Source organism: Pagrus major, chromosome 21, assembly GCF_040436345.1.
Source record: "Pagrus major chromosome 21, Pma_NU_1.0".
In the NCBI taxonomy this organism is placed as follows: domain Eukaryota; kingdom Metazoa; phylum Chordata; class Actinopteri; order Spariformes; family Sparidae; genus Pagrus; species Pagrus major.
Window position 1 is genome coordinate 14982034 of NC_133235.1, and position 27930 is coordinate 15009963.

General features: G+C 40.4%; 1 protein-coding gene across 2 annotated transcripts in view; it reads left to right on the plus strand.

The window, feature by feature from the left end:
- The window catches only part of st6galnac3 (ST6 (alpha-N-acetyl-neuraminyl-2,3-beta-galactosyl-1,3)-N-acetylgalactosaminide alpha-2,6-sialyltransferase 3), a 41294-nt gene extending 20384 nt beyond the window's left edge, over positions 1-20910 (plus strand). Inside the window, exons 2-3 of one of the 2 annotated variants that reach the window (XM_073491857.1) lie at positions 17670-17777; positions 20537-20910. In XM_073491857.1, the coding sequence (XP_073347958.1) occupies positions 17670-17777; positions 20537-20726 (298 nt within the window). In that variant the 3' untranslated portion in view covers positions 20727-20910. The remainder of the gene's footprint in view (positions 1-17669; positions 17778-20536) is intronic. The other variant, XM_073491858.1, reaches the window with a different exon arrangement.
- Positions 20911-27930: the final 7020 nt, after the last annotated feature.

Consider the following 27930-nt stretch of genomic DNA (forward strand, 5'->3'; position numbering starts at 1 on the left):
ACCATAACCTGGGGACGGTGACTGGGGAAACAATCCTTTTCCTGTTTTGGTTATGCAATGGCAGATACCCTACCTTTCTGGTTTTTCCACTGGCGCTTTTGGTTGTGCTGAGCCGTGCCCAGGATGGACCTTCTTTGGAGTTTGGCAAGAGTGCACCCGCCCCTCCTCCAAGCGGGCCGTGGCGTAGTCACACAACCGCAGCCGACCCTGCAAACCCGTCTCTCCCTCAAACAAGCGTGTGTTAGGTGATGCAACTCATGTCTGCGCGGGACACCTGAGAGAAAAGCAGTTTGAAAAGGCCCTGTGCTCAGCTCTCAGTAGTTGACTCACTGAGTCTTTGTGTGTCAGCCTTCTGCTCTGTGTCCAGGCCGTAGTCGGGGAACAGAGGAGATGTGTGTTTGCCTCCTGGGTGGAAGTTGTTTGTGCTTAACCCCTTCACTGAAACAACTCTACGGAGACCTCAGCTCGGTCTTGAGAAGCTGCAGCCTTTATTCACCGACAACTGTGGCCTTTACTGTACAATTATGTTGCTGCTAAACTGCACACTTACCGCTAAATGCCCTCTTTCTCCAGCTGTAAGAAAGCTATAAAATGTCACACACTCACTGCTCGCTCACTTGCTTTTGCTCTACCTTTCAAACCTTAACTGTTGTGTTAAGATACTGCAGGTAGAAACCAGACATTTCCTGATTTTGTTGCTTCATAATAAAAGCTTTTAAATAATTAAATAATGTAGGTCTTTTATTGTGATGAATTTATAGAAAATTAACCTGTTTGCCACCGACTTAGAAGAGCTTTCTTAGCACACTTTTCTACAGTACTGCGGGGAGACAAAACAAGTGTGTCACTAGTTAAAGACACGCCTTCAAGCAGGTTGCTTTCCTGTAATGGAAATGCAAATCCCTGCTGTGCTGGACTGATTCAAACCGAATAGAGCCCGGCAGGCAGATGGAATGGAAAAAGGCCACTTGATGTTGAGATTAGACCTTAATTGTTCCTGATACTGCACGGTGGCGAACTGAATAGCCCCTGAAAGTTTATAGGGAGCCAGTCTATGCGTGGATGATGTCATTCTTTGTAGCCATTACACTGTGCAATCAGTATTTATTTCAGAATGATAAGTTAAGGCAAAAAGTTGTCTATTTCCAGTGTAGCTTGGTGGTTTTTACCAAGCAGGACGGTGTATGTGGGATTGACCCAAAATGAATAATACCAGTGCCCGTGTTCATTATAGTGGGAGGTACATTTGTGTTTTTAACAATTTAACATTGTAGGCGTGTAGCAGAGAGGAAACGTATATATCTGGCTGTACTTTATTTATCTTGACTATACAGACAATACTTCAAATCATAGTCGGTTTCGGTCTTTTCATGGGATTTGTGGACAATAAGAAAAATCTAGAATGTGGCGAGCCTTATCTTTCAAAGTCATTGAGCAGTACAGTCGGAGACAAATGGGCAGTGACAGTTTTATAGCGTTCCAGAGGAAATCTGATCCCAGGAAGATAGAAGCAGTAATACTGTATGTGTCTTTACTGTGAGAAACACCAGGCCTGTTTTATTTTGGGGTTGCAATGAGTTTTATTGCAGTAAACAGTACATAAATACAGTAGACCCTGAAGGGAAGAAAACATCGAGAGAACTTTGGGTAGAATATCATGTAAATTTGGGCAACAGCTGCTCCTGCAATCATTTGGCTAAAAAAACTATTTATCTGACACACTTGTTTTTGTAACGGTTAGAGCTCAGGTCTCTTCTTTTCTGTGACTTCTTGGTTCTTTAGTGCAGCTTCTTCCTTTGTTCAGTCCGATTCATTAGGTTAAGGACTCACACTTGTGTTGATTGGAACAATGTTGTTCTCTCTATAAATAGTAGGTGTGTTTGGCTGGAAGGTGCTCGATCCTTCACTTTAAGATTGTGTCTGCTGATTGTTGTACAACTCCTGTGTAGAGAAAAGTTGGAAAGTTGGAAGATGGTAATTTTATTTCTGCTTTTCCTGTCATTTAATTCCTCAGATAATTTTAAACCACTTAAAACCATCATCTGTTTTTGTGAAGTGGATGCATAATTACACTCTGTGGAAGAAAGTGAAATGAGGGGAATGATTTGAGAATGAGGATAAAATACTCCCTGAATGGGAAAAGGAAAAAATAACAACCCGATCTCCTGAATAAATGTTGGAAATGTACTGATCTGCAAACCATGGAAATGTTGCAAGTTTACATTTCTTTATGTTGCAGATGTATTTTTTTATATTTGATGCTGTGACAGCGCTGTGCTTATGATCTGGTTAGGTTTAGACACAAATGCCATTTTTCCATTACATCTGCCAGCCTGGCAGTTTGACCCGGCACGGCCAGGTTTTGCAATTCCATCACAGCTGGGCTTCCTGCTTGAAGGTGTGTCTTAAACCAATGACACACTTGTCTCAGTCCCTGTAGTACTATCAAAGAGTCACCCCTAACAAAGTGGCTCCACTAATTCAGTTACAAACACATTTCATTCACTATAACCTCTTCACAATGTGGTCAATTCGTTACTGGGGTGGTCAGTGGTAGAGTGTATGATTTGAATTTCTGGATATTGAATTCTCACTTGCAATGTTTTGTTGTGGTCCCTGTAATATTTCTTGTTAACGTGCACTGAAGAAACAGATCACATGACATTATGCTGTTTTAGACAGCAAAGGTTATATCGCGGATGTCGAAGTTTTGTCAACATCAATGCGGCAACATTGTAACGTTAAACTAAAGCACAGTAATTCAAACAAAGCATTTCACTTACTGTGGACAGATAGATATAAAAGGTCTGGTCAAACCATTTCGTTGTCAGCAGTATCCAAGAAGGGCAGAGTATTTCTTTGTCAGCGTGCAATAACTTACGCTTTTAATTCTGAGAGTGCAACAACCTACGGGGGAATGCTACGACTCCTGCCAGGACCAATATGTAACTTCATCATTCAGTCCTGTGATGTCATGCTCACAAATGTTGAAATGCAATCTTAAACAGTGGTCACTGGCTTTGCAGCCTTTTCACCGGTCTCTCCACCACCATCACCTCCACCTCCCAATGTGACAATCAGGTCTTAAACATGACACGTGAACCCGTCACGTAGCCCATGACACTTACAAATGTGAACCTGGTTTGCAGAAATGTAACTGCCAACATTTCATCCTGGCATCTGGGCTGAAAACAGATTTAAAAAACGGAAGTTCAATTTTAGTCCAGTTAACTTGTCTTGGATCATCCTTGGAGGTTATTTCATCAGAAGCTAAATCGGGCAGAACCAGATTCTTTTGTGTGCAAAGACCTGCATCGGTGCATTGACGTTGATACAGTAGGAACAGTGTGGGCACTTCAAACTGAACCGTACAGTTAACCTGCATGCTATTTTCTTTGCCAGAGATGTGACTTACAAAATACCTCCAAAATTAAAAACACAGAATTGAATCTATACAAAACACAGAATCTATAAACAACCCTGAACTTGAGATCAAGGGAACACTATTTTATAATGAAGACAACAGACAGAGAACCTTGTGTATGTAACCAATGCTGCATTTTACGCTAAGCAGAAATAATATTTTCTGTGCTGGGTTCACCATGATAGCAACATGTTTCCAAAGCTTTGATTAGATGTATTCAAGGACTCACGACCCTGCCAGGGTCTGAAGACAGAGGAGAAACACGTACATTATCTGCCACGATATTATGTTAAACTGTAACTTTACAACAAATACAGTAAGACCTCTCATCCAGGTACATTTCTACAATCTTGTATCTTTCTATAACACAGTGAACTGTCATACTTCTGTTCTCGTGTTTGCTCATTTCCTATTGGTTTGTCCATTTGAATGTAAGTTTTGGCCGGACTGTGGACTGATTGGTGTTCTGAACCTTTGGTTAGATGTTGTCGGTTGTTGTAACTTAAACAATTTTTCATCTCATTCATTAAACTGCAATGTGGGTACATTTTCCGTCAGTTTTTCAACAACAATATCCTTGAATCGATATATTTAAAATCACACCACTGCAACTTTTACCTGCAACATCGTCAAACGTTTTAGTTTCATCATGAATATTTAGTCTGATCTGAGCTCAAGCATGCAACAGCTGCTACATATCTCTTTACAGCCAAGGCTGATAAAGTATTAAACAAATTAATGGTGGTGCCACTAGATGAAGGATTAAAGCAAAGCTTTAAAAAAAGAAGTCATCTCATTTCCGTCTTTGGCCATCTTGAATGTCCGTGCCAAAGGAAGGGAGGAGAGGTAGGAGGAAGAATGGAGATTCTCTTTTTAGCTTAATCTCTTTATTATTTTTGCATTTTTCCTTTCAGCCATCCCAGTTAATTCCTACACACACACACACACACACACACACACACACACACACACACACACACACACACACACACACACACACACACACACACAAACGGCCTTTCAACACCCTCAACATACAACGCAATGTACCCATTTTTTTTTTTTATGTCACACTTAGTGTCTTTCCTATCATGTCTCTCACTTGTCTTGTGTTGCATCACTTGCTAAAAAAAAACAAAAAAAAAAACATGTTGGGCCAGAAATGTAGCTTCAAACTTAAGAGATGATTTTCAAGCGAGTCACTGGAGGGAAAACTTTCTGTCTCTCTTTCTGACCTTACATCATCCAAACAGAGCATCTCCTCATCAACAGGCGTCTCTTCTTCAAGGGGTAACGGGCTCCTCCTGGTTATTAATAGCATCACATACTGGTACAAAAGTAAACAAAACTAGACTTGAAGAAAGCAAATTGTCTTTTTCATAATGCAGGTTGTGGAGGTCACCCCCGATGCCTCATATTGCCTCCCGGCAGAATTAAGTAACGCCTCAGCAAGCCAACACGGCTGCATTGCTCATTCACATCATTAAAATAAATTGCTGTGCTCCGTGGTGTGTAAAAGAAAAATGTTACAAAAAAGCCCCGTTTTCACCCCGCGGCTCGGCTCAGGATTGTGTCACTCTGTTGTCCCAGGGGCTCCTCAGCTGCTTCAGAGACACAGGAAGTCATGGTATGTTGTTCCTCTATACAGAGCTCGCCCATGGGCAAACACAACAGGTCCTGCAGCCTATTGTTGTATGAAGTAATCAATTAATAACAAACAGTCATTTGCATCAGGCGACATCCTGCCGGGAGAAGAATGGATGAAGAAAGGGAGAAGGAGGAGCAGAGGTGATGTAGACGAGTCTGATTTTCATGTTTCTGGAGCTTGGATCAATTTAAAAACTAGGTTGAAGAAGCTCTTGCATGCGATGGTTAGATGGTACAAGAAACCTCGAGAACTAAAGCTCTGCTCGAGTGGCAATTTCTTTTGAGGCAGAACAGAGGAGATAGATAAAGAGATTAAGAGAGAAATAAATGAAGTAATGCTCAACCTGCTCCTGTGAGAGACGAGGGTAGACTTGGTTTGGTCCAATGAAATGTTCTCAACAGGTGTCTGAAGTAACACGATAAAAGGTTGGATGTGTGGGAGGGCCCGGGTCTCTGCACCTCAAGCACAAAGTGACCTGGCTGAAAAGAACAGCGGGGACACAGCTTCTTAGCACAGTGTTAACAATAGTACTTTATTTACACAACGCTTTCAAAAACTGTGTTACGAAGTGATCTGCAGTCAAAGAAAATCAGACATTAAAGGGTAAAAACTGTTATTCTGCTCCATAGAACACCGTTGTGAGGTTAAAGGAACAGAGTGAGCATCGTTTGCTGATTTTCAACTTAGATGTCCAAGTTAAAACTAGTCAACATTTTCATGTGGCCCTGTTTCCCACGCATACAGTTTTCAAAAATTATCATTAAATACAGAAAATAGGAAATAAAAATAGAATAAAATTGGATCAAAACATTACATTGGTGATGTCATTTTCAAATAATACATAGAGATCATTGGCATGTTTTGACTTAATTAATTTCAGGGACTTAATATAAAGCCAATGAAGAGGGGTTGGGTTTTTATACATTTAGCCTTATGATTAAAGAATGTAGCGAAGATTATCAGAACATTGACCATTAGGTCTGGTTTTGTGTCTTTTAATAGGACTCCATAAATAACACTGTCATGATCTAAAACATGCATTATTGTGATTTTGTTACCGTTCCATGAACTGGATCCAGAATTGGGTATAAAATAGATGCTCTGTTGTTTCAATATCACTTTTACAGAAGATGCGATTGATTAACTCGGTGACAATCAGTCATCGCTCTCCCCCTCCAAGCCCCCAGGAGGAGTGTCAGGCTTTGAAGCCAACTTTCATAGTGGCCAAACCGTGTAATTACATCATCATGTGAGGCCCAAAAAAGACTTTTTCCCATCAGCTTAAATTGTGAAAGAAGCAGCTGTAAAACAGTGAATATATTTTATAAAATGATTTATTTCAAGATTAAATCATATAATCTCTATTCATGTTAGCCGGAGGCTTAACGGGAAGGTTACCGGTAGGTCGGCAGAAGTCTCTATAATAAATATAAATAATATATATAAATAAACGTATCCATCATCACCCATCATTCACATACCAAATCATATAAATACAGAGCTTGGGTTTAAAAATGTAGTGACTTTCTTTAACAGGCAGATCCTAAATACATATTAATAAGCTGAAATTAAAGAGAGGTCTAGAAGTTATTTAATTTGAATTAATTAATTAATTTGTTGTAACTCTATTGTAAAGGAGAATGTATCCCAAGAGACTTTCTGATTAAATTCAATTAAATGTAATGAAAGTAAAAATGCAGGGAGTCTCTCACTCACAAATCAGCCAGTGAATACTAACTGTGAAAAGTGACAAGGCCCCATGATGTATAAGAGTAAGAGTGTAGAAAATAAAAAATGAGTATTAACTGACCTTTTGGAGTCACTTGGGGCCAGTGCAATAAGCTGTGAACACAACATTAACATATTATCAGCTGGTAAATGTTGATATGGTGAATGTGCTAGCAAACAGTGGCTTATTAACATATCCAGCAGACACAGAGCTACATTAGCATTCATTTAGCAGTAACAAAATCCGCCTGCCAGCCCCTCTAAAGCTCACTAATTAACACATCATATCTATGAAGTTTCAAACAGGAAGCCACAGCGTCTGGCCAAGAAAAAGTACAGCACCGTACAACAAATTCTTGTTTTGCACTTTTGGTTTTTGTAAAAACAAGGCATGTGTTAATTTGTGACCTCTAGAGGTGCTGGTAGTGGTGTTAATTTAGTCTTTCTGTTTTTTTATTTAGTCAAGTTTTAGTCGAGTAAAAGTCTGGAAAGTCTTAGTCAAAGAAAACTGTAACTATTTTAGTCTAGTTTTAATTAACGAAAACTGTTCTATGTCTTTTAGTCTTTTCAATCATTTCAGTCTTTTTTTGTCTTCAGATTACATTAAAAAAACATTTATCTTGTCAGTGTCTTATGAAAAACACAGGTTGAATGGTGCTTTGCATAAAGCTTCTGGCCTGTTGGCATCATCATTTGAATGCTAATGTGAAGACACCATTTTTATGTCATCAAATACATGTTAAATAAGTTCAGGTGGTAGGTGCTGTTTTAGTAACACTTCATTCACAGGTCCCAAAACTGTCATGGTATGTATGTCGTAATTATCAGATAATGTATTTGACTTTTCTTTCAAATTAACTCCAAATTACCACAACATTTACTTCAACATATTTGGTGAGCAGATTTTATCACTGTTGGACAAAGCTAGCTGTTTCCAACTGTTTCCAGTCTTTGTGCTAAGCTAAGCTAACCAGCTGTAGGCGGTGCCTTCATATTTCTAATACAGACATAAGAGTGGTGTCAGTCTTCTTATCTACTCCTCAGTAAGAAAGCAGATGAGCGTATTTCCAAAATGTCAAACTGTACCCGTGTGGTGTAGTTTTTAATCCTTTACATCAAAGTTCAAGCTGAACTGTCCATATAAAAACAAGTGCTCCTCTAGCAGCTGTCTGATTACATGACTATTTGTCTAATATCGTTTCATAATTGATTTTTCGTTTGATGTGCAACAGCTTTTAAAGTCAGAGTTAGCTCCTTCCGGATTAAGGATCAACTTCTCACAAAAGAGTTGAGTTATATTCCACTAAGTATTTTTGACAGGTGTCATATCATATTTGTGCAGCTGCAGAGGTATTATAAGGCACGGTTCGATTCAGCCGGTCATCAGTGCGGATTTTCTCGCGCACATGGACAGCTCCCCTGCTGTGAATGTCAAGTGCGAGTTATTGAACAGAGTCGGAGGTAGAGGAGACTCTTACTGATCCTGGGCAGTTCTCCACCGCTCTTAGCCTCTGGCGCTCGGCAGGTAAAGCACAATAAGCTCCAGCTCAGTCAGACTTGGGGGATTATTTACTTAGACCCTGCTCAGGGTGTCTGACTTCATTTCTCAAACACCCTTCATTTCCAAGTGCCGGTAGCGCTGCAGCGTCCTAGCACGTCAGCCCCAATCACTCCCACCTCGCTTGTCTCAGCTTTGTGTGGGAGAGACCAAGAAAGACAGATTAAACTGAGCTTTCTCATTTTTGTCTTTCTTTACCCACCTCTGTTCGTGCCCAAACACAATTTATTATGTTTCATTCAGGAACGGCACAGCAGTGGGGACTGAAAGAGACTCGGTATAAAGCCAGACAGCATTGAGTCAGACCTCATGACACCTTTGTTTTCCATCTTGGACTTAAAGGCTGTGTTTTTGTGCTTTTAAAAAAACAACAAGCAAATTGCATTCTCTCTGTCCTCCGGCTCTGTATGTTATTTGTCGCCTGCCAAAGCAGCTACACTCCGCATCTTATCTCTTTTTTAAATTGGCCACACAATAAGAGCATCCTCTCTGCAAAGTTGTCCTATTATAATTGCCATAGGTAAACACATTGACTGTTGTAGACCTTGAATTCTATCAGCCGCTCGCTCTACATCTCCACTCCCAGACATCTGCTTTGAAACGTTAGTTATCAGGTCAGCAGATCCCACCCCCTTTTATTTATTCCAGCAAGCTTTTTTGTTCCAGGACATTCAGCACTCGGATGGGGATGCGGTGTATGTGTGTGAATATATGTATATGTGTGTGAGAGTCTGTGTGTCTACTACTAGAGTGGCAAATGGCTAATGAATAATGCAGGCTAATAGTGATGTGTTGACAGCTCTGACGGCTGAGAGCTGCAGAGCTGTGTATCAGTGATAATGTGCCATTTCCCTTCTGTGCTCCTCCACTCCCTTATTACGACAAATTGTTGTGGTTTTTTTTAATTTCACCTCCCCACAACCCCAGTGTCTGTGTCTGAGAGAGAGTTTGTTGGGCTATCAAAACTAAAAGCCCAACTACATTGTGCACTTGGGGCCATAAACGCTCATTTTAACAGTATGGATGTTTGAAAATTATTGTGAGTGGTTTGGCTTTGGTGTGGTCGCACAGAATAGCCGTATTTACTTATCCAATGAAATGACCGTTCTAAAACCAAAGATAAACAAATGTGAGTCGTCCTGCTCCTCGACAGCCGATCAGGGTTGCAGCTGTTGGTGCTCTCTGCACTTTTGTTTTAGTCACTGAATTGCAGTTTACTTTTCTATAATTGTCAGTTTAATATTCTGAGTTTTTAAGGTTCCTTTAATGTTTTTAAATGACTATCTTTAAGCCAAGAAACACTATATTACAGCCCAGTCGCCAGATAAAATGAAGGTGCTTAACATTTCTACAGAGCGTGTCATATCACGTTCACATTACACGCTTGTGACCTGACTCTCATATCAGGAGGTGAAGGGAATAGTGGTGGAGCCACGGGCAAGACAGCAGCCAAGCCAGTGACAACGTTTTAATTATGTAAGCGTGACACAACTTGATATTTTCAAGGAGACCTCAGGACAATTTCCTGCCATATTTATGGCGACCAAAACAAGTATTTTAAGCCAAAACATGATCTTTTCCCCACCATTACCAAGTGGGTTTTGTGCCGAAACCTCTCCAGAGCATAAACACAGTGGTGTCTCAACATAAAATTGAAAATGGAACCTAAAGAACTTGCAACACAAAGAAACGTAGAGTTTCAACATATCCTTGGTTTGCAGAAACGTACATTGCCAACATTTATTCTGCCGATTGGGTTGTATATCACAGAGCAGTAACATCAGATGAGTCTTAATTATGATATAACGTGTTGAAATGGTATTCATACATCAGTGGATTGCAGGAACATAAAGTGCCAACATTTTATCCTGTTTCCTTGGCTAAGGTTTCAGATTACAGCATATAGATTATACAAATTAAGACTCAGGGTCATAGTGTCCTGGATCAACCAGGGGCAATCAGTGAAAGCATTTACAGCCTCGGGTTCCTTCCTCCATTTATGTCAATTATTTTTAAAACACCTGAAGTGGCCAGCTGCCTCAGAACCAAATCACCCTGCAACTAATTCCAAGCCGCAGGAGCAGCATACAAACCTTTTCACTAATTCACGATGGACTTCTGGGACAGATAGCAGGAACAGGTCCTGTGAATATATCTCAGAGTGGAGACGGTAACTTTTCAGACAAATGAGAATTTCTACCTGATCATGACTTGAGGTGAAAAGTTCAGGAGTTACTATAATTATTATCATAATTCATTCTGACGGGGGCATGAATGTGTGTATGAAAGTTCATGGCAATTCATCAAATAACTGTGAAGGTATTTCACTCAAACCAAGAAAACTCTTGGTGGTGCTGGAGGAAAAGTTATCAAAGTAGGATTCATCCTCTGGGGACCATGAATGTCTGGACAAAATTCAATGGCACTCCATCCAATAGTTTAGTCCATCCCTAGAGCTGTGCCACCAGCAAGGCTAACATTCCAACTAAATAAAAAAGATTTGACTGTGTTTTGTTAACTGGTAGAGGAGCATACTTTCTAAATTCCTGGTTCTGGCCATGTGGTTATTGAACCATGATCTGGCTCATGAAACCTTTATCATTTTCTGTAATCCTCACACTGTCTTTAGAACAAATCCTCATGAGCACAGGAGGGTATGACACATTTTACTTGTTAATCAGCAGCAACAGAGGTTAATTTGGAATAAAAGGCAGAAAAACACAGCTAAACTGTCAATGATAAGAGCTCACCTTGAGAATCTCAAACTTCAACAAGGACAGACGTCAAGAGGAGTGTTCACATTTAGAGCCCCACCGATACTGATGCCAATATTATGAGGTAAAAGAAACTCCAATTGATATGTTGGCCAATATATACAAAAAGCAGGATATTTTAGCAGCGCATCAGCACACTGATACAGTCCAGCTCAATGGGAATTGTAATAATTATAATTTACCCCAAGCAAGTTTTCATATTTGTGCTGTTTGAAAACATAAACGGCAATACGATATATGCAGTGTATAACCCTACATCACAGATTACTGGGACAGATACATTCATACATGTGAGATTTCATATTAGTTTTAATCTATAACTGACAGTTAAATCCTTTTTTAAATGCAAAAGATAAACAAAAACACAATCAAAACATCTAAAATTTACATCACAAAAATGATCTCGAGCGATTGGAGGCAATCTTTTCCAGACAGACCTTCTAAAAGAAGAAAACTCGCACCAAGTAGAGGGAAACTTGGAGGCATATTTCTTCTTCTTGGGACCTGCTTCTAGCAGCAAACTGAGTGGAGGGCTGGAGTGAGCGCAGGATGAGTGATACTCATCATGTAGGATAGCTGACCTTTGGCTTTGGGTGGGGTTGGTACTGTGCCACGCATCCCACCAGGAACTGAAACACTCACATTTGATTTTTATCTCTATGTAATTGCAAGATTAACAGGAAAAATGACCAATCAGTGACAATCGGTTCAGCAGTGGGAGAAGGATCAACAATAAGTAGACTCTGCCAACCAATGTATCGATCGGGCTCTTTTCACATTTTGTGACTGATCTCTAAAGAGTGCGAAGCTGATAACAGCAGTTATGACTGAGTGAGCACCAACTAAAAATAAACTCATAGCTCGTGAGGAAAGCAGCAGTGTTGTAAGCAGGGTGGTCATGTGGCTGGAGAGACTGTTTTTTATCTGTAAGGTTCATAGGTTCAGTCCACACAGCAGATTTGTCCCTCAGCAGCACCACATGTGTTTGCATAATATCTCGCAGCAACTGTGGAATATATTGAAAGAACGGCTCGTCTCTGCTTTATTTGAATCCTGTCTGTATTGTACTGTACTGTTTACTCTGGCCTTGTGTGAGTCCTAGTATGATTTATGTGTGGTTTTAAAGACGTCATGTTATTTGTTTATATGTCTGTCATGGTTTTGAACATCTTGGGAACTGTTCTGTCTTCACTGTAGAGCTGCCAACAATAAGTCAAACCAAATAAAAAATATTAGAATGTCAAAAAATATATTATCAGGTTATACTCAGCAGGCAATATGAGGAGGAATGCCTTCCCCTTGCTGGCAAAATGACCAAAATACATCCCCATGTTAACCTGCCATCCCCCCAGCCCACTGTAGCAGAAGTAGTGCAGGCACAGAGAGGTTGTTTGAGGTGAATAACGGTATTTTTAAACCTGGTTCCTTTATTTGCATGTTTTGTGTAAATGACTCATACTACTAGTATTACATCAATTCTTTGGACACTATGCAATATTTGCAGATATCACAAAATCTGCCAGGCTACGATTTTATTCAATTCATGGGCCTGCAGTTGATATGAGACGATATCATGAGCAGTCACAGTACATTGACACAAAAAGCTGCCTTTTCCTTTATGCTTTTGGCCATAAAAGAAAAAAAAACAACTCATTAAAGGTGCACAATGTAGTTTTGGACATAATAATAATTTTAATCAGAAGTGAAAGTGCTTCATTGACTGACAAACTAAATAAACAAACTCTCTTTGTTTTCATGACTGAATAAACAAACTGACCTTAAAGAACAACACAATTTAACTGTTTCACTTTGTTTATATTTGGCGGACCCTGCCACCTTTCTACCTTCAAACGGTGATCTTAGACATTATTTTCCTCTGAGAACAGCTTGTTTATGTATTGACCCATCTTTTCTCCAAAATCCAAAATATTTCCACACTGTTGATTTATTCCTGAGAAGGGAGTAAATATCCTCATCGTCCTGTTCTTGCTTTTACCTACCTAGTGCTGGCACTGTTTAAATGTTTAGGAAGGAGGTGAGCCTGAACAGACAAGGTGACACAGACGGGCCATTTCAAAATAAAGGTGCATCTTGAAAATGATGATATGGATCGATGTTTTCCCTTTTTGCATTTGTCTCATTGGATCCTTGATCATTGATTTGAGCCATCCAACCTGTTAAAAATGAACAAATCATCGCCTGGTTCTAACGTCCACGCTGTCAGTTTGACTCAGAAGCTGCTACACGACCCTGACAGATTACAGCCACCGGTCTTATGAGGTCACTTAAATTAAAGGTCAAGGTTTTAAACTCAAATGCAACATTTTCTCTGCTCTGTAATGCAAATCTCTTTCTTTTTTTATCCTGACCCGTCTCAGTGCCGTCATCCACCCCTGCCGTGTCCCCTTTTCTGCTTTAATAAGGTCGATGTTAATATTAGCTCGTAATCATAATTCATTATTTTCTGTAATTTGAAAACAGCGTTCTCTGCCTCTTTTCAACGGACATTTGAAAAGAGGCAAGAAATTACGTTTCCGGTCAGTGAATTATTTGGAAAATAATCCTCTAGTTATCATTCAGACCTGCATCAGTTGTATCCCAGCTGCGTTCACTGTGCAACAATATGAGAGAAAGGAGTTTTTTATTTCTAATTATTTCTGATTCACAACAAAATAAAATGTGTTCATTCAATGAGCTGATTTCTAGCTGTTGAAGAGCTTTTTGTGGGTTTTTGTCGGTGATATGGTTCCAGTTTTGTTTTTCTTGTTTGGATCACAATAAGGTTTGGAGAACTGAAATGTACTCGTCTGAAATAACCTGTTTAGCTGTTCCAAGGCTTCATGACTATAAGTAGATCAGCAACAGCCTAAAGCATCCTCATGCTTTCCTGTAGAGGTTATTCAGAACAGTGGCTCCCAAAATAGGAGTCACAAAACAAATTTCATGGGTCAAGAGATGAATAACAGGATAGGACAGCAGAGAAAACGAAGATTTTTCCAGACTTTCCTGTAATCGCTGCATTGCGGTTAAGGTTTTCGCCTGTGTCCATTTGTTTGTTGTTTGGTTGGTTTGTTGGTTTGTCAGCAGAATTACACAAAAACTACTGATCGGATTTTCACGAAACTTGTATGGATGATGGGTCTCAGCCCAGAATGGACCCCATTAACTTTTGATGCTTTAACATATGGCGAGATTTTTTGTTTTGTGACATTTTCGTTAATTTCTCAGAGCATAGTGCATGGATCTCTATGAGTGAGTACAATTTGATGCAATCTGGCTTCTCCAACTTCCATTTGATTTCACATTTTAGTCACAACACCGCTGTTCATCATCTGCCCCCTCAAAAGGTTGCCAGTTTGTTGCACTAGCTAATGTTTCTAACGCTAGCTGTAATGTTTCCAACACTACATACCAAATGCTAGGACAGTACAGTATGCTGGGCCAGTTTTCTGTTTTTTTCCACAAACTGGCAACTACCAAGACTCCTCATTGCTGACGAAACACAGATACCATGTGATTCCAGTGGTGTTATACTATTGGCTCATAAACCGTGTGAGAAGCTGGAACTGTCTTGATTCTTCCACAAACATAAACAAAACAATCATTTTAGACCAGAGAGATATTTTTCTACAAATTCTGTGGCTGTATTATCCTTAAAAATGATTTGTCTACATAAAAATGTTACAATATAACCTTTAGATATGTTTTATTTGATATTGGATATGAGGCTTGATTGAACTGAAGGAGACTGTATGCACTCTACTGAGTGCCGTTCTACTCAGAGGACATGCATCAGGTGATGAGGAGTAACAAGTAGATGTTCCTTCTGTTTTTAAGGCATCATAAGTCCAAAATGTTGTGAAACAGATTTAGAACATTGTGAACCAGTCTTTGTGTTGAGCGCTGTCCAGGGTCCTGATCCTGGAACAGCCAGTGATTCAGGAGCTGTCCAAGGTACCTCATCAGTGATGGGCAGGATGCCTGCTGAGAACAATGACTGGATGCATATCAGCTCACAGGGTTTGCTTTTCCAAACATTTGTTATTTGTGTGCCAGTGAATTCTGATGGGTTTTTTCTGTAATTTGCTGTTTCTGGGGACCACTTTGTGTTATTTTCATCTCTCTTATGGGAGCCAGAGTATTACATTTGGTTAAAAGCATTACAGTAACTGATTTGTAATTGGACAGTAAAAATAGGAATTAAAATGATTTTACACATAAATTGATAATAATTAAATAAATTGGTAAATGGAAAAGCAGCTGGTAAAAATGGATTAGTTGAGCAATTTCTGGATTAAACACTTTATTTTCAAATTAATTGAGACATTTTTTCTTCGGGGTATTAATTTATATATAGTTATTGATTGATGTCATTCTCTTTATAAATCCCTTTTTATTTGACCCATTTTATAATGAACTTTCTTTTAATTATCCTCCTCCTTATCGTCCATTTTAGGATAAAATAATAAAATACTTGACAGTTTAATCAATTTATTGGTTTATTCGTTTTAAAAAAAGATTTTTTTTAAATTATTTATTAATTGCTGTGTTTGTTGTCCAGTGTAGTTCAATAAATAGACTCGACACCTGTGCCCCTCCATAATCTCTATGCTGATACTGTTTCACGCTGTGGTGATGCGACTATTTTTTCCTCATTATCAGTATCACACTGTGCACTCTGCTTAATTTATTCAAGGTCTAAGACTCCTTGTAGTATTATGCATTGCTGAAAGGCAGGGGGCCCTCCGGGAGTGCGGGGCCACCTGCCCTGCGGGGGCTGCAGGTCTACATTTCATGACCCACTTCTGAGTTTACTATTCTGGTTTCGACAAAACCTCGAGTGAAGATGCATCTCAACAGTGTGCTCTGTGTTTGAAAATGATCAAAGCTTTTTAAACTTTGATAGATCATCACTCATACACCACAGGTCTGACGCTGATGAAAGGATTATGCAGGTTGTTATTGATTAGCCCACGGGGTTCCTGCATGGCTCACAGAGGACGACATGTGTACTGCTGCTGGCTTGTTGTTGTGAGGTGTTCAACAACCCAATGAAGTGTGTTTCTTTACTCGGCCTTTGAACCTTTTCGTAAACTGGATTTAACAACCTGTTTAACAAGTTTATCCAAAAATGAAAGTTCAGTCATTATCTACTCACTTTCATGCTGGTGGAAAATTAGTTTTGAAGTCCACAAAACATTTCTGGAGCTTCACAACAAAACAGGGTTGCAGCATTCTCTGAAGTAACAGACTTGTTTTAAAATGTAAAAAAAAACATAAGCACCCAAAAAAGAGCTGAAATAATGTGAAATTGTAATCAAAGTCTCCGGAAGCCTTGAGATCCCAAATTGATTTGAAAAGAGGTTATCTACACCCTCGACTCACCCACCCATGTTTAATTTAGCAGCTACAGTGAAGATTTTGGCTTTTTAAAGGGTGTAAATAACTTATTTTCAAATCAATTTGGGATCTCAAGGCTTCCAGAGAATTGGATCATGCTGGACAAGCTGTATGGAGCCATTTTATGTTTCTTCTGGGTTGTTTTTAAAACATTTTAAATAGGCACGGGCTGATATTTAATATTATTGATATATATATTATATATACATATATGTATGTACATATATATATATATAGAAAATATTTTCCACAGTATTGAATATTGAATTGCTGTTACGGCATCTTCAGGCTTTTATTTTGAAAAGAAAATGCACGCAGAGCTGTCATGTCAGAGCTGTGGGAGGCAGCCTAATCAGCCCAATGAAGCGGTATGTACGCAGCACTTTAATATACGAACACCAGCTTGCCATTGTGGCAGTACTTTTTGTTTAACGCGGGAGGAAATGGCGAGGCGAGTGATTTGAATGAGGCTGCATGTCGTTTTTGCCGTAAGCTGGTGTTAACTAAACAGGGCAACACCACAAATTCGTGGTCCGCTCGGCTGAAGTGACAATAATATCGTCTATCGTGATAATTGGGCGGGAAAATATTGTGAAGTAAAATTTTTGATAGTTTCCCAGTGACCCAAGTCCGCAGCTACTTCAGTTGTTTAGGAGAATGCTGCAACGCTGCTTTGCTGTGAAGCTCCAGAAATGTTTTGTGAAACTTGACCCAACTTTTAGCATGGGGCTGAGGAGATAATGACAAAAATTTTAATTTTTGGGTGAACTTATCCTTTAAGGCCGCAAGTGGGTTTTTAAAATCAGAGAAACAACTCATGTGAATCTTACAGTAAGACAGACAAATGGTTCATACCTGAGGGCTGTCTCGCTGTGCTGGAGATGCATTTACATTTAAATTTGCATTTTTGATCCCAAGCTGAGATTTGTATCCAGAGCAACCTACAATAAGAACAGCTGTTTGAATAATTGTAACTCTCAGATCAACTGCATTACAAGCACAAAAGAGCAAAGAGTACAAAGGTCAGACAAATCCTGTACACGCTATAGATGTTTTTATTTTAATACAAATGGTTTTTAATTTTCGTTTTATTCCAATGAATGGTAGTGTTAAAGAGCTGTCTTTGTGTGTTTGCAGGATCCAGTCCGGCTCCTACCTCAGCACCGGCTGGTTCACGCTCATCCTCGCCATGGACATGTGCAAAGAGATCCATATCTACGGCATGATAAATGACACCTACTGCAAGTAAGACACCAACTATCAGCCCCCCCTCTCACCCTCCTCCATGCTGCGATGAAAAATGCCCACGTCCCTACAAAAACTTTGAAAACTAGATTCACATTCACAGCGGCGCCGGCCAATCGCAGCCTCCCATAACTGCGGACTGCCTGTTGGAATTCATTTCCAATGCCTCAGTTTGGATTTAATGGCTGAATTTCTATGCTGAAATCCATATTGGGCTCTCTGTGCCGTGAATACCATTATGTTTTCCTGCCGAGAATACCCAGCAGGCTGCAGAGTCTCCACGGAGGCGGACGGCTGGGCTGCAGCACCCGGTTCCTCCTCTGCTTAAGGTTTTATTTGTATACAGGCCTGTCAGCTCCTCTCTGACTCTAGGGTGAGTGATTACTGTCTGACTGCGGGGCCATAGGAGGGATGACAAACTAGATGCAGTTGCTCCGGGCGTGACTGCTCAGTCTCAACTCATGTCAGCCTCGATGGGCTCGCCACCTCTTTCCTTACGTCTCCCTTCCACTCTCTCCCAGCTCAACCTGAGCTCTCTCTATCCCCTCAAATCAAACACTTTTACCTAATACGGGGTGAAAATCCTGCCTTTTATCCTCTCCGTGTTCCCTGCGCACAGCAGGAGTTGGAATATAAACAGCCCCAGACACACGGCGGAGAGGAGTGATAATTCAACCAGCACGGAGGATTTTATGATTCAGTGAGGCAGTTAAGGGGTTGCTCTCTCTCTCTCCCTCTCTCACCCTGCCTGTCTCTCACTTATTTCCTTCCCTTCCTGCGTGAGACAGGAGGATATTGTGTTCCACTGACTTTCCAAATGGAGAATTTAGTGTCACACAAAGTACAGTTGGCAGCCGAACGATCCGGTGCAAAAAGAAGAAGTGATGTTTTGCGTGACGACGTTCAAAGCTTTTAGTCAAAACTGACCTCACCAGTTGTTCGGTAATGGAGCCTCAACAGGTGCTGCAGAGAGAGTGAAATTGATTTTATGTGTTAACTCTGGTGTGACACAGAGAGAGGAGAGGCAGTGATTGGGCTGTTTGTAACTGTAAGCTGGCAGACGGCCACAGATTTTTTTCGCCGTGGACCCAGTGGCTGTTTCTCTTCTGTCTGTGTTCCTTCCCCAAATGAAATTGTTAGACAAGTCGTCCTCTCATAAAGCCGTCACTTTCAATTAGAAATCAACTGCAGATTGCACAATGATTCTGTTCTACTGCTCCGTGCTCGCTTCTGCTTTCATCGATTCCTCGTTCCTTTTAATCATTTGAAGATGCAAACTGTAAACAGAGTGACTCATCGTGAAATTCAGGTCAGAATGGCTAAACTTTCCCACCGTACATTACCTATTTATATGTGATGTTTTTAGATTGAGAGGGAATGAATCTTATCGCGATGTTTTCCAGATAAATGCAGCTTAGTTAGAGGAGTATTTATTGAAAAACATTAGGCCGCCAAACAGCAGCTCCTGTTTCTCCGGATGAGGTAAACCTGCTGAGTGGAAAATTTTGCCCGAGGCGACATCAGTTCAAACTGCTGAACACGGTCCTGAAGGATCTTCAGTTTAGTAGCTTAAATAATTTAGTTTGATTATTATTTCAGATAATAGTTTTAAAGGCTGAACCAATTAAATCCAAGGACTCTTGCTGACTGGAATTTGTCCCAACGGGCGCAGAAATACATTGGCTCTAAATTGTGTCTAGCAAGCAAAGCGATATTAAAACAATGTACTATTATATCTATTGTTCATGTACACAACAAAAGTAACTGCAGTAGGAGATGCACTTGAAACTCATATCGCACAGTCAGAGTAACAGCAATTTTCAGGACGTACATTATCTATCCTATGCCTTGTTTGAAATGCATAACTCTTCTTTTAACCCTGACTGTGATGTTGTAATGCACTGATCAATCTATCACCTGCCGAGCTGAATCAAATAGATCCTGTCGCATCTCATTCAATTTCATCAATTCACTTCACTCGTTTGTGTGATATTATTAAATTCTGACGTTAATGGAGGCGCTCTTAATTTCATTCGGGGCAGGAAGCCACAAAACACCAGGGCTGTCCACAAAATTCACAGTTTAGTATGTACCTCCAGCTCAGTCGTCAGGAAATAATGTTCGCAGTTAACGTTTCTGCAAACCAGAGTAACTTCCGAGGTGTACATGTGTACCAAACATGGCATATCACAGTCACATTATGTGCTTATTAGCCACCAGCAGGAGGCAGAGAGGGAGGTGGTGGCGTTACTACAAGCCAACAAAGCTGAGTCACACAGCTGGATATTTTTAAGGACACCTAGAGACATTTCGAAGCAGGTTTCATGCCGACAAAACCAGGTGTTTTTTTAAGGAACCGTGGAGACATCTCCATCTGTTTTTGTAGCAACCAAAGCAGATATTTTACACCAAACAATGATGTTTCTCTAACCCCTAAACAGACCAAAAGCACAGCGTTGTGCCAAGAGAGAAAGAGAAAATTCAACCTGAACAAATGTAAAGTCACAACATAAAGAAACATCCAGTTTGAACTGTTTTGCAGAAACGTACTTGGCCAAGAAAAAACTAAAAAAATGCACATATTCACAAAAGTCTATGAAAACATTAAATATATTGGTTTTGTAATGTTTTCAATTATGTGTAGCACAGTCTGTTTTATTTATAAGTCCCAGCTTTTTTTTTTTTAATCAGGGTTATACAAAATGGGACCTGAAAGAAATGAAATGATGTCTTGATGATGTCTTTCCTCTGCCCTTCAGGACGGAGGGTTACAGAAAGGTTCCCTACCACTACTACGAGGCGGGCAGCCGGGACGAGTGTGCAGAGTACCTGCTCCACGAGAGCGCCCCCTATGGCGGGCACCGCTTCATCACGGAGAAGTCTGTGTTCGCCAAGTGGGCCAAATCTCACGCCATCAAGTTCTTCAACCCATCCTGGCAGCTGTCGTGACCCTGGCTGAACCAACGTGGAAATACTACAACGTCATCATCAACATCATCATCATCATCATCATCATCATCATCATCATCTGGGAAACAGCTGAATCTCAACATAGACAGAAAGCGTGTTCCCTGAAGTACGTGAACATCCATTTTGGCACAAGTTTCACTCCATATCAATAAGAAAAGTGTAGTTGGGGGTTGCTCGGCACATCCTGGATGACTCATATCCAGTTTTCTGACATTTGCCACTCAGTCAGGCTGACTTCCAGTTAAGGTTTGACTGAACCGTACAACAAAAACATATCTCCTGCTTTGTGAAAATTAAGTCTCTTCTCCTGAATCTGAGAGCTGAAGAAAGTGCACGGCACGCCACTCTTCATTGACTATTCGATCCATTTGCTGCTCTGTGAGTTTAGCAAAGGATGCCTTGAAGACAAACTGACAAAATAAAATAACAGGAGAAAACAACATGAAGAAGAAAAAACATCCATCAACTTGCAGTGACCTCAGCAGCTCATGTTTCCGCAGGCGCCGTACATCGCAAAGGCTGCATTCAGTTTTTTTTTCAGGATTGAGGAGACGAGTCCCGTTGCCATGGACATCTGATGAGCTCGCCTACTCTGTTTCCTCTGGGTGTCTGTCTTCTTCTGTCAGGCTGTAATTAATCTATAACAAGTATCACTAAGCCTTCATCTCAAACAGGGGGAGTACTGAAGGCAGCTTTCAATTCACTCTGGTCCGACTAATGAAGCTGCAAACAAGGTCTTTTAAAAAACAAAATATTACGGGCGAGTACAAAACAGATTTCAGTCAAACTGGAAGGTGAACCAGATGTGTCGATGTGAATCAGATTTTTTTAATGTCATGCTTGGTTGTGTGTGTTAACTCACACAACTGAAAGATGTCAGCTTTTTTTTCTTTTCTAATGCTGTGAAATTGAATTTTAGGAGACATGTTTTGCCATTGGCGTGATGTCCGGATGGATTGCTAATTTATTCTGCAGAGAAAAGTTCCTATCGCTCTTGAACAGTGTGCCATTGACAATGTGAGCATCACAGCACATAGAGCAATGTGCAATTATAAACTCCATCCTTACGGAAGGAGTTAAATCATTTGTGACCCCGCAGAGGGAGAGATTTATGTGTGCAGTGAAACCATTTGAAGTTAATTGTATTCTATTATCATTTTGTGCCTGCGATATACTCTGCAGTTCATTGTATGGAGACGGAGGAAGATGCTCCGTCTCCCTCGCTCATGCTCTCATCCAGCTTTGTGCCTCTTTGTGTACAGTATCACTGTGTGAACACATCTTCCCATTTGTCTTTGAGCGCAGCGTGCGTGTCTCCTGGTTTAGGCCATTACATTTGAATGCATCTGTTCCAGGACAGTGAAGAATAATCAGCGAAGTGCTGAGGTGTGGAGGTTGGCTGGCTGCTGCGGAGGGCTGAGACACTCTGACTGTGACCGTGACTCCCCTCCCCAGGCTGTGATTAGTGTCCCGGTCAGAGCGGCGGCCCAGAGGGGAGGACTGGAAGGATTCAAAGACTTCTAATTTAGGCGCCTTGATGCACAGGGTCCCTGACGACTGTAATGTACTGCAGCTAAGCTGCACAGTCTCTCTCCTCCTGCAGAATAATGTTTACTATCACACTACATTTGGGGCTATTTCTCAGTGGGCAGTGAATTGGCGATTTACGGGTCAAACGACACAAAAGGTTAAAACTGGCTGGGTGTTGGATGTCTTGGCTGTAACTAGTGTCCCACTGAGGACTCTGAGGTCGTGTCCTGTGTATTTTAGCTGCGTGGGAGTTTTCATATTATAGTGTGGTGAGGATTTTACAAGCATAGTACAACATTTGAGAACATTTGAATTTCACTATGTCAAGGCGAATATTCAGCATTCGTCCCCCGGAGTCGCAGTTCATGGCAGTGTGGCGAAGGCTGTGCAGTGACATTTAGATCTTCATTTTAAGATGTAAACTTTGCAGAAAGTAGAACTGAACAGTAAAATGTACCACAAGGAGTTTTTAACAGTCTCAAGTTAATACTGATGCGTCCATATGACTAACATAAGATTGCCTTTTTCTGTATAGTTATTATAGTTATATAGCAAAATCATAACATTACTAGGGAATGTTGATAACATTAACTTTTTGAGCAACATAATTTGTTAACCTAGGTGTATGAATGGCACAGAAACAAAGTTTACATTGTTTCTCAACACAGCGTCATATCTAAGCAACTGAATAGGTCGATTGCCAGTCACCCCCCTAAACAACACATATTACCACTCCAAAAACAACAACCTGATCTTCGTCATAAGATCACCATTTGGTTAGCATCCTGCAAACAGCTGTTGAAAAAACAAAAATAGTTTTAAAAATTGCTTCTTCTTTTTTTTTTACCTGCTTCCACAATGAATGTACGGGCTAGACAGATAAAGATCTTTTTAACAGGAGGTGTTGGTGTTCATACTGGTTTTGTCCACAGGGGGCGCTTGAAATCAAGAACAAATAAAGCTTCTTAGTTTGTTCTTGAGTTGAGTTGTTTACTATTTAGTTTAATTTAGTTTAGTTACTATTTAGTAAAAAAATGCTAAGTAACTTTTCAAGCAAATTCAGTTGATGACTTCTGTGTCGATCTTTCATGCACACTGACGAGAAGTCTTATGATGCTATAGATTAAATCAGGACAGCTCCTGAGCTAGCATGTCAACTGATTGATCTCCATCATAACTCAAACTCTTCTCCCTGATGAAGATTCTGTGAGATGGCTGAAAGCTCAAGAAATAGCAAATATATGGAGGAATGTTTTCAGTCAGACGTCCGTTTGACCTGCAAATATCCCAAACTCTGCACTCTGGGAAACTACTGGAAACTTGCAGCTTAGATTGCGTGAGGAACAGGAAAATCTGATCTGAAAAGTGTACCCTCAGCACTTACAAAGACTTTGCTGCAACTCAAAACTCATTGTAAGTCAACCTAGCTGACAAGAGCATCATCGAAATGTAAAAAAGCCCTGCTTTAAATTCCTCCCAGTATAGCTCAGCGGATAGGAGGCGGCCATAACACAGGCAGGGTCATGGCTCCGATTTCCTCTGGGACAACATGTGCTCGAGAGGTACGCTGCAGCCCGGCACTGCGAGCAGCTGCGGATCAAAGTATCCACCACACGATATATGTAAAGCAGAAACATCTTCCAGTATTATTTGTCCTGTTCGGAAAGCCTGGAGATAAGTTCTGGGCCTCAGGAAGAGTTAAAAATTACATTTCCTTCTTTTCCTTGGGGAAACGTGCCCTTGATACTGAGGCGTGAATTCATACTGTATGCCATGCATGTTACATGATTAACGTACAGTACATCTTTTATAGGTTGTTATTCAGCCTGTGATTGTGCCGTCATCTGGCAGCTCTCCACCAATCGGCTTTACCTCTGCTGTACGGTAAATCCACCATAAATTGTAAAGCGCGTCACACCAAGATAAGGAATTACGTTTCTGTGCTGGGAGACATGTTTGAGGTGTGTTGTGGTGCATTATTTGAAGATTTGTTTAATCGCTCACAACCGGAAGAAGAGCACCGTGTTGCTTGTGTTCATCTTCCATCCCCCTTTGTGTTATTTAAATGTTTTATCGTTTTGTTGATGCAGTGGCTGGTTTGTCTGCAGCATTTCGCCTGCAGGTCGTATGTTGCCAACAAATTCTGCTGCTTCAGGCTGTGCTCTCAACAAACACTCCATTGTTCTGCGCTAGAACACACTGGAAGAATACCCAAGGATGTATTATACAGTATATTACGGAGAATACGCCCTTTTATAGGCCCCCATGAATCATCTGTGGCTCACAGGAAGGCGACTGTGGACACATTCGCTGTGAATTAGTAACAGCAAGAGTGAATGTGTGAGCAGAGTGGGAGGCAAAATACTGGATACTTTAAAATGTTTTTATTTAGAAGGAGTTTTGTTTAACTTTTGACTTTGGGAAAAATACTTATTTGTTTTTCTTGCCAGAGGTTCGATGAGAAGTTGGATAATACTTTAATATCTGTCTGGTACATATGATGCTACAGCCAGAGGCTGGTTAGATTAGCACAAAGACTGGAAACAGCAGAAGCAGCTCCGACCGAGGGTAACAAAATGAATCTACAAGTACCTCTTAAGCGCACAAAAGCCCAATCCCAATACACCCCTTGCCATGCCCTCTTTTGCTTTCGTGCATTACAGTCCCACATTTTGACATATTTTCTTTCCCCCTCTTTGGTGCCATATGACGCCAAAAACTGAACTACAGTCCTGCTCCTCTAATATCAGTGCAGACTGGCAGGGTAGGAGCATGGGTTGTTAATGTTGGCCTATAAAGCACCGCTAGTTGTGAACAAATTGCGAGCATCCATGCTTTTCTGTCTCCATCAGTTAAATGAAAAAATTAAAGTAAGAGACATCACCACAGCTGAAGTAATATATGATAAGTTGGTTACAAATGCCTGGTTGTGACGGTTTACATAAACATTATCAACTTCAGCTGTTGTATGAGGGTCGTAAGGTGTTTTCAACCACTGCCTCTTATAACGCTGCTCTGAGGGGCAAAGGCCCACTTGAAAAAGACGAGTCGGGGTAAAAATTGGAAATGGGATTGAGCCTAATTAACACTCTGTATCTCGTTTGCTTACCGAATTTTAAAAAAGCAACGATTGGCAAACAACTGAGACTCCAGGAAGCTCAACCTCATTCAGACATAATCCGACGTAGTGGTGAAAAACACCAGTCGTCCTTTTCCTCCCCTTACTGTTATAAGCCAAGAAAGAGTTTGGTCCATAAAGAATCGAAGTCAAGATCTAAAACCTCACAAAATACTGTTGAGTGTCTGTTCCAAGGCTAGATTTTTAGTATTAGTATAACAAATGTCAACGGGATTTTGAATCAGGCTTTCTTACTCTAACAGAAGCAGAAGGTTGTGATTTTACTTGACTTTGAATTGTCATTTTTGCTTTCATGCTGAATGAACAAAGAGAAACAACATGTCAGTTAGTGAGCCTAGTTTAGACGGAGCCAGGCTCGCTGTTTCCCTCTGTTTCCAGTCTTTGTGCTCAGGTAAGCTCACCAGCAGCTTGCTGTAGCGTAAACATCTAACTTTCAGCCAAAAAAGCAACTAAGCCCACTTCCCAAATTGTTGACCTGTTCCTCTAATAATTCTTATTCATTTCTGATTCTAGCTCCTGTGTTTTAATCCACAGCTTGAACAGATCATTTAAACTGGCCTAATTTCATGTGCAGAGCAGAGACGTTTGCTTGGAAATGTTTTTCTCTATCCTTAAATCCTGAAGCAGACTTTTCTCTTTGTACCTCGCTGTATATATGCAAAAAAACCACACACACACAGTGGAAGCATTGCTTGTCCTCAGCTGCTCTGAAACAGAAGTGGCATTGGAGTGAGGTCCGATTATTTGTCGTTGTATAGCACAAAGGTAAAAAGCAAAATTGAAGGTCACTTCCGTCAGAACGGAGCAGGCTTTAACAAACAGGCCTGATTAAAGCGTCTCGGTGTTGAGGTCCGCTGAACAAAGATGTGAATTTCATTATTCCGTTTAAAATGCTCTCATTATTATTTTCTTTGCTGCGATCAGTCGAGGTAATTACTCTCAGTTTCGGAGTCCAGAGTTCAGATTTTAAAGAACTTTTGATTGTCTGACTCCACGTCGAAAACTCTTCAGCTCACTAGTTGTAGCATTTTACTGGTTCTCTCCTGACTGTTGTACTTGTTGCCATTTTCTCAAATGCCTCAAGTGCTTTCTTACATTGAACAATTCATCTTATTTCTTTCTTTTCCAGTGTGCATGTCTTACTATTATTTCTGTGTTGTAAAGCACTTTCCTTTTTCATTTTCAGGTCAAGTGTCCTTGTGAAATGTGTAACTTTGTGTATGTTGAGTGACATACATAGAATGTAATATAACACTAAGGTTGTTATACTGAGAGGTTTTTTTTTTTGCTAACAAAGCTAACACACTCCTTTTATTGATGGTGAATAACATCCAAATGCTGCATGGATTATTGCAGGTTATTGAAATGTACATTTTGTTATAAAGTAAGTAGTGGTTATATGTATTATTCTGTCATTTGCCGTCTACGTATTAGCTAAAATTATATATATTGTGAATGTCCTTATTTTTTACCAACGTTTCTGTCCTCTGTGTCTTTTATTCTCTGTGGGGATTAAAGGAAAACCTAAAACCCTGTTATATGATTGAATTCCTTTCTAAACCACACACAGTAAGCAGCATCACAATGTAAGAAACCTGGTGAAATGTGTTCATGTTATATGAATGGAGCTCGAGCTGAGCTGTCATCTTAAATCCGGCGTCTCATGAGAATCTTGAAACATCGGCGAAGGAGCAAAGATGTGCTGAGTTCAGACAGTTCTCGGGAGTTTCGGTGAGCAAGAGGGTTTTTTTTTATGGAACCTCTGCATAAATGAACAGCAGCGTGAAATAATAATGCTCACATTCCTGGTTTTTATGCTACAGTAATAAATAAAGTATCAGGGTAGAAAATGAAAGGGCCACTCCAGCAGTTAAGTAGTGGCGTTTTAATGGAGAACGCACTGATTAAGATAGAGACTGATTAAAGGACCAGTTCACCCAAAAAATTAAAATCTGGTCCCTATCTACTCACCCCCATCCAGCAAAACAGTGTTACACCCAAACACCTAAAGTAGATGGGGACTAGGAGTAGGGAGTCTGGGTTGGTAGTCTCCAAGTACACATACTTGACATCACAAAGCTCCTTCAGAGCTGCAGAAGACATTTTAAAAACAGTTTTCAAAGGTTAAAAAGTACTTGTCATGATTAGTAAACTGAATTTTATGTGCAAAACAGTGGCGTTCCCCTTTAAATATGGGTAGCTGAGCACAGATGCTGGACATTTCCAGTTTCAGGACTTGTAGAAGTGGGTGGACAGGGTTTTATTTCGATAGCTCATTTAGATAAATACTAATCTCTAACTGTCATGTACTTCCCAGGGTGATGCCAAGTCGTGGCTGTTATGGTATTTATTAAAATGTTCCCCAGCACTGCAAAGTAATTTGGATAATGTTGTTATAACTTCCCTTTGGCTTTAGTTTGATTAATTGACAGTTTGAGTCAGTCCGTGTACTTCTGCTTCATTCATCTCAGTCTCAGAATATCTCATGAGATCATAAACCGAGGTGTGGGGCAT